The 17180-nt window shown below is 40.9% G+C and overlaps 3 protein-coding genes across 10 annotated transcripts in view; all 3 read left to right on the top strand.

Moving 5' to 3' along the window:
- The first annotated feature begins 787 nt into the window (after positions 1–787).
- On the top strand, positions 788–3468 carry LOC125712478 (protocadherin gamma-A11-like). The gene has a single exon (XM_048982576.1). The coding sequence runs from the start codon at positions 962–964 to the stop codon at positions 3377–3379; it is 2418 nt and encodes an 805-aa protein (XP_048838533.1). The 5' UTR covers positions 788–961; the 3' UTR covers positions 3380–3468.
- An 873-nt stretch (positions 3469–4341) lies between these two features.
- The window catches only part of LOC125712471 (protocadherin beta-16-like), a 108130-nt gene continuing 95291 nt past the window's right edge, over positions 4342–17180 (top strand). For 3 of the 8 annotated variants that reach the window (XM_048982535.1, XM_048982536.1, XM_048982532.1), the window contains exon 1: positions 4345–6910. In XM_048982535.1, the coding sequence (XP_048838492.1) occupies positions 4649–6910 (2262 nt within the window). In that variant the 5' untranslated portion in view covers positions 4345–4648. Of the gene's footprint in view, positions 6911–9724; positions 11488–14208; positions 16192–17180 lie in introns of those variants that run through there. The other 5 variants (XM_048982558.1, XM_048982534.1, XM_048982543.1 and 2 more) reach the window with 4 other exon arrangements.
- On the top strand, positions 11539–12595 carry LOC125713182 (protocadherin beta-4-like; the record flags this gene model as incomplete). The annotated part of the gene is made up of 2 exons (XM_048984139.1): positions 11539–12408; positions 12590–12595. Coding segments are annotated over 2 exons (876 nt in total), but the record flags the coding sequence as incomplete, so codon positions are not given.

Here is a 17180-nt window from a genome sequence, read left to right as displayed (position 1 = left end):
TTCACTGACATTGAAGTTTATTTCTCTCTTCTCTGATAATACTTTTTATTTATAAATTAATTAATTTATAAATAAATAAAAGATGTTTATAAGTGGGGGTGGCATGGTGGTACAGTGGTTAGCACTGTTGCCTCACACCTCTGGGACCCGCATTCAAGCCTCCTTCTGGGTCACATGGGTGTGGAGTTTGCATGTTCTCCCCCTGTCATTGTGGGGTTTCCTCCGGGTACTCCGGTTTCCCCCCACAGTCCAAAAACATGCTGAGGCTAATTGGAGTTGCTAAATTGCCTGTAGGTGTGCATGTGTGTGTGAATGGTGTGTGAGTGTGCCCTGCTGTGGGCTGGCCCCCCATCCTGAGTTGTTTCCCACCTCATGCCCATAGCTCCCAGGATAGGCTCCGGACCCCTCATGACCCAGAAGGATAAGCAGGTTGGAAAATGGATGGATGTTTATAAGCTGAGTTTGGTAACATAATATGCAGTCCATACTATTGCAGAAGAAAAAAATGTAGATCAAATAAATAATTACTTGCTTATATATTGAATTCATTTTTTCCAGTTGCAAAAAAATTGTTTTGCACTTTGTAAATAACAGAAATTCTTATTAATCGGTCGCACCTTATTACTCTCGAGACCACAGGGTAGACAGTGTTGTTTCATGTAGTATTTGTCAGCGATCCCCACACAGGTCTGTAAGGGCCGCTGTTGGTTAAGGAGGCGAGCTCTGAGGGATGGATTTTCAGCTGCACCTCCCTTTTTCCTGCGTGTCACAGATAGATCCACACGCGGTGTGTAATGCAGAGGCAGATTTCAGTAAAAACAAGAAGGCGAAAACATCTCGAGTCTGGTCTGCATGCCGCACTATAAAATAAGAATGTTGCATTTCATGTAGTGGATAGTGATTAAGGTGTGGATATCTAGGACTGAAAATATTGATTGCATATTAGTAGCAAAATTTAGCGATGGAAATTGCCATCAGAAGAAAAACCTGCAGTAGCTACGGGCAAGGAATGCTTTGGATAATTTTCATTTCCATTTGTTACTTTGCTAACGGGCAACTTCGATACTCTGTTCCGGAGGAGATGGTGAAAGGCTCCGTGATCAGCAATGTCGCCACGGATTTGGGGATTGACGTTCAAAGGCTAAAAAGCGGCCGAGCTCGGATCGTTGCCGGAGACAGCAGTCGGTACGTGGAGCTGAACACAGACAAAGGAATACTGGTGGTTAATGAGAGAATAGACAGGGAGACGGTTTGTAATGAGATATCTTTGTGCAGTTTCAGTATTGAGATCATTATTGAAAATCCAATTGAATTGTTCGAAATAACAATAGAAATAAAGGATATAAACGATCATGCTCCAAAATTCCCGAATGATGAAATAAATATTGAGATTAGTGAGGCCGCGTTGCCCGGTGCGCGGTTTTTGTTGGACAGCGCTTATGATCCCGATGTCGGTATTAATACCATACAGAGCTACAACCTGAAACCGACTGATAACTTCGTATTAAAACAGGAGACCCGTTCTGATGGTAGTAAATATATTGAGATGATGCTACAGTCCCCCGTAGACAGAGAGAAACAGGAGGATTTGTCTCTAACATTAACTGCTATAGACGGGGGTCACCCTCCGAGGTCCGGCGTGATGAAAATAAATGTAAAGGTTTTGGACGCGAATGATAACGCTCCGGTTTTTACTAAGAAACTCTACAGAGCCGCTATTCCAGAAAACTCATCCAAGGGTACGTTTGTTACAAAAGTAAGTGCAAATGACTCCGATAAAGGGATTAATGGTGAAGTTACATACGCTTTCAGACAAACAGAGAAACATAGTGGCGAATTTGAAATCGATAAAAAATCTGGGGAGATTTTTGTCAGAGAAAATATAGATTTTGAAAATAAACAGAAATATGAAATTAGTATTGAAGCTAGAGATCACGGTGGTTTTACAGATTCTTGCGCTGTTATTGTTGATATAATCGACATGAATGATCACATTCCCATTATAACGTTAACATCATTCACTAATCCGGTTTCTGAAGACGCTGCACCCGGAACTACTATTGCAGTTATTAATGTTAAAGACTTGGACTCAGGAGAAAACGGTCAGGTCAATTGCTTTATATCTGAGGACTCTCCATTTGCTATTAAATCATCAATAAGGAATTTCTTCACTCTTCGAACAATAAAAATGCTTGACAGAGAAAAACACTCAGAATATAATGTTACGGTAACAGCAACAGACGAAGGCTCACCTCCTCTATCCAGCAACAAGACGTTACATATCAGAGTATCCGATGTGAACGATAACGCACCAGTATTTCAACAAAGATCCTATGATGTTAGTTTGATAGAAAACAACACACCCGGTGTTTCCATTTTCACCGTAAAAGCGAATGATGCCGACTGCTGCCAGAACGCCCGCGTCTCCTACCTGCTGGATGACTCGGAGGTCAACGGTGTGTCCGCCTCTTCTCTCGTGTCAGTAAATGCCGAAAGCGGGGTAATTCACGCCGTGCATTCTTTCGATTATGAGAAACTTAAAGAATTTCAAGTTAAAGTTAGAGCTCAGGATGCGGGCTCACCTCCATTAAGTGGAAATGCTACAGTTCGTATTATCATCCAGGACCAGAACGACAACGCGCCTCAGATCCTCTACCCAGTACAGTCTGGTGGCTCCTCGGTGGCTGAGATGGTGCCTCGTTCAGCTGATGTGGGCTATCTTGTCACTAAAGTGGTGGCCGTCGATGTGGACTCTGGACAGAATGCCTGGCTCTCATATAAACTGCAGAAAGCGACAGACAGGGCGCTGTTTGAAGTGGGCTCACAAAACGGGGAAATCAGAACTATACGCCCGGTGAGTGATAAAGACGCCATGAAACAAAGGCTTACTGTTATTGTGGAGGACAACGGACAGCCGTCTCGCTCAGCTACAGTCAACGTTAATGTGATGGTGGCGGACAGCTTCCCTGAAGTACTCTCGGAATTCAGTGACAATACTCACGACAAGGATTACAATGACAACCTGACTTTTTATTTAGTTCTGGCTTTGGCTGTAGTGTCCTTCCTCTTTATTTTATCTTTAGTAGTGATTATATCCGTGAAAATCTATAGATGGAGACAATCACGCATCTTTTATCAGTCCAATCTGCCAGTTATACCGTATTATCCAACACTTTACTCAGATGCCGGAGGCACAGGAACTTTACAGCATATGCACAACTACGAGGTGTATATGACGACTGACTCCAGGAAGAGTGACTGTAAGTTTGTCAGACCGAGCAGTCAGAGCGTTTTAATGGTGGATCCCACTTCTGCGGAAATAATGGCGCGTGCGGGGAATGAGAAAAGCATTATGGATGAGCCAGATTTGGTAAGTTAACTAGCCTTAATTAAACAGCTTATTATGATTATTATTATTATGATGTTGATGATAATGATTATTTTTATTATTTGTTGTTTCTTTCATATGTGGACCTTTCTGTTTTTTTCTCTAAGGTATGCGTTCAGCTTGAATTTATTGTTCAATATTTTATATACATAAAGTAATATCTAAATTATTCATTGACAATGCAATGCATATACGATATGGCTGAAACATCTATATATTTATTTCCAAATGATGTCCATAATTAATAATAGTTCAAACTGGTTTTTATCACACCATATACATTGCAGTGGTATTTGCCTCATAGGCATACCTGTATATATATATATATATATATATATATATATATATATATATATATATATAAACCAAAAGTTTTCTGTGTGATTGTGGGTGTGTGGGTGTTTTGAACTGCACCTATCATCGGGTTTTACAAATGCAATGTAAAGCAAAATTCTTTGGTCTACATTTCTATTAAACACGAAATTATTAGTAATAAAAGCGTTAAGTCACTATTAAGTTACTAAAGTCATAATAAATGTGATTGCAGTTAATTCAGATCGGAATGGTTGAATATATTGCCATAGCAGCAAAGCGTCCTGTTATAATGTAACTTATTCAGTGTGTTTAGGGCGGTAACATAAAAGGCAAAAATAGAGAACACCCTCAGGGCGGCGGATTCACTCAGTTGGTAACAGAGTTGCGGTTTAAAATCGCACTCTCTCTTTTAGCGTAAGGTTTATGCTGGTACACTACATCTTAGCCGAGCGTCCCGTAAATTACACTTCAGCGTTTTTCATACGAGATGAGTCCCAATGTGCAACGTAATTGGACAAAAAAAATTGAGCAATATAAAAATAATACTCATCCATCCACTATATCCATTTACAACTGTATAGATAATGATGTTTCAGAGAGCACGCAGCAGCGTTTCCCACAGAAGTCTGTAAGGGCCGCTGTTGATTAAGGAGGCGAGCTGAAACGAGCTGAATTTCAGCAGCGCCTCCTTTTTAGCTGCGCGTCATACACAGAGCCAGACGTAGAGTGTGATCTACTGGGGGGCATTGGACGGATTAGTGTGGATGAAATATCTGGGACCTGATCTGATATTGTGGGTCTCTGCTGGAGAATATATTTTATACAAGAAACACATTGTAACTTCGGAATAATTATTGGTTTGATGACGGAGTACTGACTTCGTGGGATTGTTGCCTCGTGGGATATTTCCATCTGATTTTGAGAGACAAAACTGAGACGGAAGAAATGGCTTTTAGAAAGACATCCTGCAGTTTTTACTGGCAAATACGACTCTGGACGATATTATTTTCCATTTGGCATATCGCTCTTGGACAAATGCGATACTCAATCCCAGAGGAGATGGTTAAAGGCTCCGTCATTGGCGATGTCGCTGCAGATTTGGGCATTGATGTTAAAAGACTGAAAAGCGGCCGAGCTCGGATCGTTGCCGGAGACAGCAGTCGGTACGTGGAGCTGAACACAGACAAAGGAATACTGGTGGTCAATGAGAGAATAGACAGGGAGGTGTTGTGCAAAAAAACATCTTTGTGTACTTTCAGTATTGAGATTATTCTCGAAAATCCAATTAACCTATACAGGGTTACCGTACAAATAACAGATATAAATGATCATGCTCCGAAATTCCCAAATGAAGAAATAAACATTGAGATTAGTGAGACCGCGTTGCCCGGTGCGCGGTTTTTGCTACACAGCGCTTATGATCCCGATGTAGGTATAAATACCATACAGAATTACAGTCTGAAACCGACTGATAACTTTGTATTAAAACAGGAGACCCGTCCTGATGGCAGTAAATATATCGAAATGGTGCTACAGTCTCCCGTAGACAGAGAGAAACAGGAGGACTTGTCTTTAACGTTAACTGCAGTAGATGGAGGTCACCCACCGAAGTATGGCGTCATGACGATAAATGTAAAGGTTTTGGACGCGAATGATAACGCTCCAGTTTTTATAAAAAAGCTCTACAGAGCCGGTATTTCGGAAAACTCACCCAGCGGCACGCTTGTGACAAAAGTAAGCGCAACTGATTTGGATAAAGGCGTTAATGGTGAAGTAACATACGCCTTTATACATATGTCTGAAACAGACAGCGGAGTGTTTGAAATTGACGAAAAATCGGGTGGTATTTTTGTAAAAGGAAGTATAGATTTTGAACAGGAACAGATGTATGAGCTAAATGTAGAAGCTAGAGATTACGGTGGTTTGACAGATTCTTGTGCGGTTATTATTGATATAATTGACATGAATGATAACATTCCCATTATAACGTTAACATCATTCACTAATCCAGTTTCCGAAGACGCTTTACACGGAACAACTATCGCAGTTATAAACGTTAAAGACTTGGACTCGGGAGAAAATGGTGAGGTCACGTGTTTGATTAAAGAAAGAAGCCCTTTTGCAATAAAGTCATCTTTAACAAATTATTTTGTTTTACAAACTGAGGGATATCTTAACAGAGAAACAACTGCAGAATATAACATCACAATCAAAGCTGCGGACCACGGCTCGCCTTCTCTCTCCAGTGAAAAAGCTTTGCATATCAGAGTATCCGATGTGAACGATAATGCGCCAGTATTTGAACAAATATCCTATGATGTTCGTTTGGTAGAAAACAACACACCAGGTGTGTCCATTTTCACTGTAAAAGCGAATGATGCCGACTGCTGCCAGAACGCGCGCATCTCCTACTTGCTGGAGGACTCGGAGGTCAACGGTGTGTCCGCCTCTTCTCTCGTGTCAGTAAATGCCGAAAGCGGGGTAATTCACGCCGTGCATTCTTTCGATTATGAGAAACTTAAAGAATTTCAAGTTAAAATTAGAGCTCAGGATGCGGGCTCACCTCCATTAAGCGGAAATGCTACAGTTCGCATTATAATCCAGGACCAGAACGACAACGCGCCTCAGATCCTCTACCCAGTACAGACTGGTGGCTCCTCGGTGGCTGAGATGGTGCCTCGTTCAGCTGATGTGGGCTATCTTGTCACTAAAGTGGTGGCCGTCGATGTGGACTCTGGACAGAATGCCTGGCTCTCATATAAACTACAGAAATCGACAGACAGGGCGCTGTTTGAAGTGGGCTCACAAAATGGGGAAATCAGAACAATGCGCCCGGTGAGTGATAAAGACGCCATGAAACAAAGGCTTACTGTTATTGTGGAGGACAACGGACAGCCCTCTCGCTCAGCTACAGTCAACGTTAATGTGATGGTGGCGGACAGCTTCCCTGAAGTACTCTCGGAATTCAGTGACAATACTCACGACAAGGATTACAATGACAACCTGACTTTTTATTTAGTTCTGGCTTTAGCTGTAGTGTCCTTCCTCTTCATTTTGTCATTAGTAGTGATTATATCCGTGAAAATCTATAGATGGAGACAATCACGCATCTTTTATCAGTCCAACCTGCCAGTTATACCGTATTATCCAACACTTTACTCAGACGCCGGAGGTACAGGAACTTTACAGCATATGCACAACTACGAGGTATATATGACGACTGACTCCAGGAAGAGTGACTGTAAGTTTGTCCGACCGAGCAGTCAGAGTATTTTAATGGTGGATCCCACTTCTGCGGAAATAATGGCGCGTGCTGGGAATGAGAAAAGCATTATGGATGAGTCAGATTTGGTAAGTAACAATAAACTTTTAAATCTTGAGCAGAAGTTTAGATTCTTTAGTAAATACTTTTTTACTAATGTCACATGAAATTTCTGCTATAATTATTATAGAAACAGCTTTTCTGGCTCAACAACAACAACATAACAACAATAATAATAATAATCATCATCATCATATTAAATTTCAGACCTTTACTTTTTTGTGGTAACTGTCATCCTGGTATAATGTCGCATAAACTTCAGAACACTCATCATTACTATTTGTTCCTTCCTAGATGTATCTGCATTCTATTATTGATGAATATTTTTTTATTTTTCTTGTGCATGTCATAGGATTGTCGAATAGCTAAGAACTAGTTGCAGTTTCTCTTTTAATGACATATAATTTACTTCCATTGCGATGGGTTTGCCGTTCCATCCTGAGTTATTCCCCAACTTGTACCTATTTCCTTCCCAGTTATTCCGTATATTTCCATCACTCTGAGAAGCAGGTATGGAAAATGCATGGATGGAAGAAATAACGTTATAAAAATTAATCTGACAAATTAATTTTGCATCTAAATATGCTTTTTATCCAGCTTATCCAATATCTTATTCAGAGACCAAGATTAATAATATGAAGTTAACCTGCCCATTGTTGCCATAATAGCCTGTGCTCTTCTGGGAAGGCTTCCCATTAGATGTTCCATCATTAGTGGTGGGTTTTGCTGACGTTCAGGTTGGACAGTTACCAGCTGAAGCCCATGTGCCGCCCTATTCAAGCTTCACTGCCAGCTGATGTTGGCTGATCAGGTCTGTGAGATTCTGTGAGATTGTGTTTCCTATAACTTCGCAGCTGAACTTGCTCCTGAGAATTTCCGCTACATTTTCACTTGCAGTTGTGTTGGGCAGATCGAGCAGGACATAGATTCAGAATAGCAGGGAAGACGGCATCTTATCATGATGCCCAGTTGAAGGTCACTGACTTATTCTGCATGGCCACCTATTTTGCCGCCAGTGTTTGCTGCTGAAGTTCACATGGCTGTACGTTTAAATATATTCCTGTGTTAGCAATGGCCGTGGCTTTGTCAACCAAATCATCTAATTTCTAAATGTTTGGCCATATAGTGCATGATGTGGGCGGCACTGACATGGCAAGACTGGACACTGTAAAGAAAATAAGTCTTTGTAACGCTGGAAAAAAGCTGCTGAGAAGAAAGTAAAGAAACAATGTAGAAATTGTTAAATTCCTCTTATTTTGTTTGTTACCCTTGCTGTGCATGTCCTGCTTGAGAAGACAGGAGGGAAAATCTGAAAAAACATCAGGGAGGCCTGGTGAGGCACTGGGTGGCATCGTCCCATGCAATCTGAGAACTGGGGTGATGAGTCTGGCCTAAGCCTTGTGTACATGGAGTTGATGCTTTTTATTCTTGGTGGACTGTGACTTCCAGACCAAATCCATAAAGGACACAGGAAATAAGTAGTTGCAAGAAGATGCATGTTAATGAAGTACAACGCGGTACTGGAAAAAACAACCAGTCTTATAGTGCAAAAGAATTACATATATAAAAATCTTCACTGTATCTTCTTCATATACGCTTCAATATGTTACAGAGCGTGCTCTCGTGTCTTTCCAGCACTGAATACTTATAATTTATGGTAGGCATTATAAGAGTCACAGAGTACTAACTTGGTTACCGTGCGATGTTTCTGAGAGCACAATGGTCAATGAGTTTTATTAACTAAATAAAAGTCAACATTATTCTTTAACTTGATTTGGATTCACGTTAAGTTAAATGTCTTGCCATGCAAAAATTTTTTGAGCGACTGATCTTGCTGACAAGGTTTGAGTAAGTTAAAAGCCACTTAGATCCTACACTACACCCTTCCCAAAGTAAGAATACATTTTGCCAGACAATGTTTACATACATCAATCCATTCATCCATTCATGTCCACAGCTGATCCAAGGAAGGACTGAAGAAGAGTCTGAAGACACGCTCGGAAGGATACAGAGTACTGTGTGATTTCAAATTAAGTAGCCTGTAAGGAAAAAAGTACCAGGTTGTACAAAGATCTCCAAGGACCCATCCCACCCCAATAACTCTCTGTTTTGCCTCCTGAATTCAGGCAAACGCTTCTGCTGCCTTATAAGGCTCCTAAACCAGGATAATACTCAGTGCCTCTAGCTACTGCATCACACTGTCCAAATCGCTGGCACACACCTCAGGCCTCTTGCACGTTGCACTTAAATTGCACAGCTAAATACCTCTTACCTATTACTTATGTATAGATTATGTGCAGCTGAACATTTCATATATTCTGTTTATATTATATTATTATTATTTTTCCTTATTTTCTGTCTCTGTAATTTGTCATCATGCACAGCTGATCAGGGTGGCCAGGGTAACATTACACTGCATATTGTATGTGTATAACTGGGTACGAGGCGAATAAACCTCTTGAGTTGAATCTTTGAGGTTACAATTACTTGTCACTGGGGCTGTACCTGTTTTTCCTGACAGTATATAATTCTAGTTTCTTTATGAATAGCGTCCAAGGAGAAACTTATTAGTTTACTAATACAAATTGATTTTACTACCTTGATTGTATGTTGTCGCAGACAGAGATTACAGGATAGAAAATGTTGTGAACAGAGAACGTAGCAGCGTTTCACTCGCAGGACTGTAAGGGCCGCTGTTGGCTATAAGGTGACAAGCTGCGGCGGGATCCATCTGACTCCCTTATTACTGCGGCTCACGGAGATCCAGGCGCAGTTTGTGTTCAGTATCGGGCCATTTCATCAGAAGAGGGTGGAGGAAAGAGCTCAGTGATCTTATATCGCGTATCTCTATTCGGAAAAGGGATTTTAACATCCTCATGGTTACTGCTTTGTTATCGGAAGGCTGATTTGGCAGGATGGTTTTTCACGTTTTATAAAACGCCCTTGGAATTTTAATACGAAAGCTCAGACTGAGGAAATGGGTATCAGACAAATAACCAGCACTGGAAACGGGCAAGTACGATTATGGATGATTTTCCTTTGTTTTTCTTATGTAGCTGATGGACAAATGCGATACTCAATTCCGGAGGAGATGGTGAAAGGCTCCGTCATCGGCAATGTCGCCGCGGATTTGGGGATTGACGTTAAAAGGCTGAAAAGCGGCCGAGCTCGGATCGTTGCCGGAGACAGCAGTCGGTACGTGGAGCTGAACACAGACAAAGGAATACTGGTGGTCAATGAGAGAATAGACAGGGAGGTGTTGTGTAAGAAAACAACAGTGTGCAGTTTCAGTATTGAAATTATTCTTGAAAATCCAATTCAATTGATTGAAATTACAATAGAAATAATGGACGTGAATGATCATGCTCCTACATTTCCGAATGATGAAATAAATATTGAGATCAGTGAATCGGCGTTGCCTGGTGCGCGGTTTATGCTGGACAGCGCTTATGATCCCGATGTCGGTATTAATACCATACAGAGCTACAATCTGAAACCGACTGATAACTTTGTATTAAAACAAGAGACCCGTCCTGATGGTTCTATATATATTGAGATGATACTACAGTCCCCCGTAGACAGAGAGAAACAGGAAGATTTGTCTCTAACATTAAATGCTATAGACGGTGGTCACCCACGAATGTCCGGTATGATGAAAATACATGTAAATGTTTTGGATGTGAATGATAACGCTCCGGTTTTTACCAAGAAGCTCTACAGAGCCACTGTCTTAGAAAACGCATCCAATGGGACTCTTGTGACAGCAATTAGTGCAACTGATTCCGATAAAGGTGTTAATGGTGAAGTTTCTTATTCCTTCAGACATATGTCTAAAACAGATAGAGGAGTGTTTGAAATCGACGAAAAAACAGGCGACATTTTTGTAAGAGGAAATATAGATTTTGAAAAGGATCAGAGATACGAGATGAATGTCGAAGCGAGAGATCACGGTGGTTTTACAGATTCGTCTACTGTTAGTATTGATATAATTGACGTGAATGATAACATTCCCATTATAACGTTAACGTCATTCACTAATCCAGTTTCTGAAGACGCTTCACCAGGAACTGCTATTGCAGTTATTAATGTTAAAGATTTAGATTCGGAACAAAACGGTCAAGTCAATTGCTATATATCTGATGACTCTTATTTTGCCATTAAATCATCAATAAGGAATTACTTTACCGTTCAGACGATAAAAATGCTAAATAGAGAAATAGACTCAGAGTATAACGTTACAATAACAGCTACAGACGAAGGCTCACCTCCTCTCTCAAGTAACAAGACTTTACATATTAGAGTGTCCGATGTGAACGATAATGCACCTGTTTTTGAACAACGATCCTATGATGTTCGTTTGGTAGAAAACAACACACCCGGTGTTTCCATTTTCACCGTAAAAGCGAATGATGCCGACTGCTGCCAGAACGCGCGCGTCTCCTACCTGCTGGAGGACTCGGAGGTCAACGGTGTGTCCGCGTCTTCTCTCGTGTCAGTAAATGCCGAAAGCGGAGTAATTCACGCCGTGCATTCTTTCGATTATGAGAAACTTAAAGAATTTCAAGTTAAAGTTAGAGCTCAGGATGCGGGCTCACCTCCATTAAGTGGAAATGTTACAGTTCGTATTATCATCCAGGACCAGAACGACAACGCGCCTCAGATCCTCTACCCAGTACAGACTGGTGGCTCCTCGGTGGCTGAGATGGTGCCTCGTTCAGCTGATGTGGGCTATCTTGTCACTAAAGTGGTGGCCGTCGATGTGGACTCTGGACAGAATGCCTGGCTCTCATATAAACTGCAGAAAGCGACAGACAGGGCGCTGTTTGAAGTGGGCTCACAAAACGGGGAAATCAGAACTATACGCCCGGTGAGTGATAAAGACGCCATGAAACAAAGGCTTACAGTTATTGTGGAGGACAACGGACAGCCGTCTCGCTCAGCTACAGTCAACGTTAATGTGATGGTGGCGGACAGCTTCCCTGAAGTACTCTCGGAATTCAGTGACAATACTCACGACAAGGATTACAATGACAACCTGACTTTTTATTTAGTTCTGGCTTTAGCTGTAGTGTCCTTCCTCTTCATTTTATCTTTAGTAGTGATTATATCCGTGAAAATCTATAGATGGAGACAATCACGCATCTTTTATCAGTCCAACCTGCCAGTTATACCGTATTATCCAACACTTTACTCAGACGCCGGAGGTACAGGAACTTTACAGCATATGCACAACTACGAGGTGTATATGACGACTGACTCCAGGAAGAGTGACTGTAAGTTTGTCAGACCGGTTAGTCCGAGCGTTTTAATGGTGGATCCTAATTCTGCCGAGATAATGGAGCGCACACTGCGTGAAAAAACCATTATGGATGAAACTGATTTGGTAAGTTGCAAGTTATTTGGAAATATTCATTTTTATTATCGTATATTTTTGTTCTTTTAAATGCTATCTCAATTTTCTATAAAAAAACATTTTGTTTGATTCAATAATGCTTTTCAATGTAAAATGTAAAAAAAAATTAGGAAAATTAATCATTTTTTAGTACTGTATTATTTCTTTCTAGGTGTAGCGGTAACATTTTTATGATATTTTGCCTTTCACATTCTTTGTAAACGCTTTGCGACTGAATTATTATCCTCACCGTTTTCCAGCTACAGCAAGAACAACGTAAATAATGGGATATTTAGGTTTCGATTTCTCTGCAAATTAAGTAGCACCTGGACTTTTGTTAAATTCATCTTCCACGATGATGGAAAATAATAAAGATATTTTGCAAAGAGTTCAGCGCACGTAAAATGTAAGATCCTGTTAAGTCAGAATGAAAGAGTCTGCTGTCAGATCAGAAAATCTCACCTTGCCTCCGTCCGCCCCGCCTAATTTTACGTTTTATTTTACGCATTCTATACACCGCCTTTAAAGTGCTGCGCCCTTTGCCTCTGCCTGGGTATCGGTGCCCCTCCGCTGTCATGGTGATGGGCGACAGTGCACTAGGTAAAATCTAAAACATCATCCTGGCGAAGTGCTGCGCCAGAAGTTATACTCTTCCAAAGCACTTTCCCGGATGGGATTTGGAATTCCACTCCTACTTCGTGTTTAGTAGTTTTCACTGGTTTCCTCCGAGAATTCCGTCTTATTTGGATTTTAGGTGACGTGATACACGTTACTGTTGAAAGTATGTCTGTGATATATGATGAGTTTATTTATTTAACTGAATGTAGAACCATTTTTAAAAGACCCGAGATAAATAGATCATTCATAATCTACTAATATGCATTTAATAAATCGACTTAATTAACACTGGCAGTAATGTTACAGGAGTTTTTATATGAGATGTCCCCAAAAAGGTGGTCATTTTAATTAAATACGGAATACATGATTTTGTTAAGGTTCTAAGTATAAATTCTGAGGATTATGTAATAGATTTGTAATCAAGTAATAGCAAACACTGTCTGATTTATTTATTTTGCTAGTTTGTTTGTATATGTATGTGTGTCAGATTGGGAGGGGGCTAGTTCGACAGAATTCTCTAGTAGCACGAGACTTCAGTCTAGGCTGCTGTTTCGCGGGGCGCGCGGCGGCGTTTCCCATACAGGTCTGTAAGGGCCGCTGTTGGTTAAGGAGGCGAGCTGAGACAAGCTGAATTTTAGTGGCGCCTCCCTTATTGCAGTACTGCTTCATGCACACAGACACAGACGCAGTGTGCGAACGATTCTGCTAGATTTCGACGGGAACAAAGAGGGAAAAATAGCTCAGACCTGGTCGGATATGTTTATAGTCAAATTGGATTAAAACTGAAAAGGCTTCAGGTGAATTTGTGATCCGCTGCATATGGTGATTTAAGTGTCAGATGGATGCCTATTAATGGAAAAATTGTCTTTCTATTAATAAGTAGTGACGAAGTAAATGGAGTTCAGGAAAATACCCTGTAATAATAACGGACAAATACGACTTTGGATATTTTTCCTTTGGTTTTGTTATGTAACCCATGGACAAATGCGATACTCTGTTCCGGAGGAGATGGTGAAAGGCTCCGTGATCGGCAACGTCGCTGCGGATTTGGGAATCGACATTAAAAGACTGAAAAGCGGCCGAGCTCGGATCGTTGCTGGAGACAGCAGTCGGTACGTGGACCTGAACACAGACAAAGGAATACTGCTGGTCAATGAGAGAATAGACAGGGAGGTCTTGTGTAAGAAAACAACAGTGTGCAGTTTCAGTATTGAAATTATTCTAGAAAATCCCATTCACTTATATAGAGTTACTGTAGAAATATCAGATATAAACGATAATTCTCCGGCATTTCCGAAAGACGAAATAAATATTGAGATTAGTGAGACCGCGTTGCCCGGTGCGCGGTTTTTGTTGGACAGCGCTTATGATCCCGATGTCGGTATTAATACCATACAGAGCTACAGTCTGAAACCAACTGATAACTTCATATTAAAACAGGAGACTCGACCTGATGGTACTAAATATATCGAAATGATGCTACAGTCCCCCGTAGACAGAGAGAAACAGGAAGATTTGTTTTTAACATTAACTGCTATAGACGGAGGACACCCACCGAGGTCCGGGGCAATGAAAATAAATGTAAAGGTTTTGGATGCGAATGATAACGCTCCGGTTTTTACCAAGAAGCTCTACAGAGCTGGTGTTTCAGAAAACTCACCCAAAGACACTTTTGTGACAAGAGTAAGCGCAACTGATTCGGATAAAGGCGTTAATGGTGAAGTGACATATTCCTTTAGACATATGTCTGAAACAGATAGCGGAGTGTTTGAAATTGACGAAAAATCGGGTGACATTTTTGTAAGAGGAAGTATTGATTTTGAAAAGGATCAGATATACGAAATAAATGTTGAAGCGAGAGATCACGGCGGTTTTACAGATTCTTGTGCTGTTATTATCGATATCATTGATGTGAATGACAACATTCCTATTATAACGTTAACATCATTCACTAATCCAGTTTCTGAAGACGCTTTACCCGGAGCTACTATTGCAGTTATTAATATTAAAGACTTGGACTCGGGAGAAAATGGCGAGGTCACATGTGAGATTAGTGAAAATAGCCCCTTTATAATAAAGTCATCTATAACAAATTATTTTGTTTTACAAACTAAAGAAGAACTAAACAGAGAAGCAATCGCAGAATATAACATCACAATCAAAGCTTTCGACCACGGCAATCCATCTCTCTCGAGTAAAAAGACGTTACATATCAGAGTGTCCGATGTAAACGATAATGCACCAGTTTTTGAAAACCGATCCTATGATGTTCGTTTAGTAGAAAACAACACACCCGGTGTTTCCATTTTCACCGTAAAAGCGAATGATGCCGACTGCTGCCAGAACGCGCGTGTCTCCTACCTGCTGGAGGACTCGGAGGTCAACGGTGTGTCCGCCTCTTCTCTCGTGTCAGTAAATGCCGAAAGCGGGGTAATTCACGCCGTGCATTCTTTCGATTATGAGAAACTTAAAGAATTTCAAGTTAAAGTTAGAGCTCAGGATGCGGGCTCACCTCTATTAAGTGGAAATGCTACAGTTCGCATTATCATCCAGGACCAGAACGACAACGCGCCTCAGATCCTCTACCCAGTACAGACTGGTGGCTCCTTGGTGGCAGAGATAGTGCCTCGTTCAGCTGATGTAGGCTATCTTGTCACTAAAGTGGTGGCCGTCGATGTGGACTCTGGACAGAATGCCTGGCTCTCATATAAACTACAGAAAGCGACAGATAGGGCGCTGTTTGAAGTGGGCTCACAAAACGGGGAAATCAGAACTATACGCCCGGTGAGTGATAAAGACGCCATGAAACAAAGGCTTACTGTTATTGTGGAGGACAACGGACAGCCGTCTCGCTCAGCTACAGTCAACGTTAATGTGATGGTGGCGGACAGCTTCCCTGAAGTACTCTCGGAATTCAGTGACAATACTCACGACAAGGATTACAATGACAACCTGACTTTTTATTTAGTTCTGGCTTTGGCTGTAGTGTCCTTCCTCTTCATTTTGTCATTAGTAGTGATTATATCCGTGAAAATCTATAGATGGAGACAATCACGCATCTTTTATCAGTCCAATCTGCCAGTTATACCGTATTATCCAACACTTTACTCAGACGCCGGAGGTACAGGAACTTTACAGCATATGCACAACTACGAGGTGTATATGACGACTGACTCCAGGAAGAGTGACTGTAAGTTTGTCAGACCTAATAGTCAGAACATTTTAATAGTGGATCCCAAGTCTGCCGAAACAATGGAGTTTACGGGGAATGAAAAGAGCATGTTTGATGGGCGAGATTTGGTGAGTTGATACATTTTAATAACTTCTAAATCTTCATTATTTATTTTTTAATGATTTAGCTAATTTCTGCAATTAATGTTATTTATAGTGTCTCGTGTCGTTTCAAGTTCAAAATTACATAGTTATTATTTTCACCGGGGTAGATTCTTTTATGCGCGTAATTAAAAGTGCAAAATGTTTTACGCGCCTTTTTTCATCTTAAGCGCCTTATGGGATAATAGACCCCACATTTAGTATTTTTAGGGGCAAGTATCGTATGTGCTAGGCACCCATTGTGATTTTTGTTGTGGTTGTGTCCCAGTTCCTCACTCTCCTCTGCATGGTTTGCTGTCATTCTGGTATAATGTCTCCACAAACTTGAGTGCACTCGACCCTTTCTTTTCAACATTCGTAAATAAATGTATGTTGCATTCTAGATTATTTGAATTTCATTTTGCACATTTAATTGGATTTAATAAATAAAACTGTAGAAAAGCCAAACATTAATTTTCAAATTTAAATATTATAGATAATAAGTGATCTCCTAAAGTGCATTTGTCAAATATGTTTTGCATCTAAATAGCCTACAGAATATGGCCAAAGACACGTGGACCCCAGTTTTTCTAAAGTCTTACTCCTACCTCATAGGTATTAATACAGAGCCTCTATTCTCCGCTTGCAAGGCTTTTCATTGCTGGGGGGACTTGGTACCGATCAGGTTGGGTATTGCTGCTGGGTGACCAGGTCCCTTTCTGTGCGCTTGTGGGCCACTTCAGAACCGAACTGCAAGATGTTTCTACATCACAATCACAACACTTGCAGTTTATGTGGGTCAGTCTACATGAATTTAATGCTCTGATTTGCTG

Source organism: Brienomyrus brachyistius, chromosome 18 (assembly GCF_023856365.1).
Source record: "Brienomyrus brachyistius isolate T26 chromosome 18, BBRACH_0.4, whole genome shotgun sequence".
Lineage (NCBI taxonomy): Eukaryota > Metazoa > Chordata > Actinopteri > Osteoglossiformes > Mormyridae > Brienomyrus > Brienomyrus brachyistius.
This window is presented reverse-complemented; position numbering and strand designations above follow the sequence as displayed.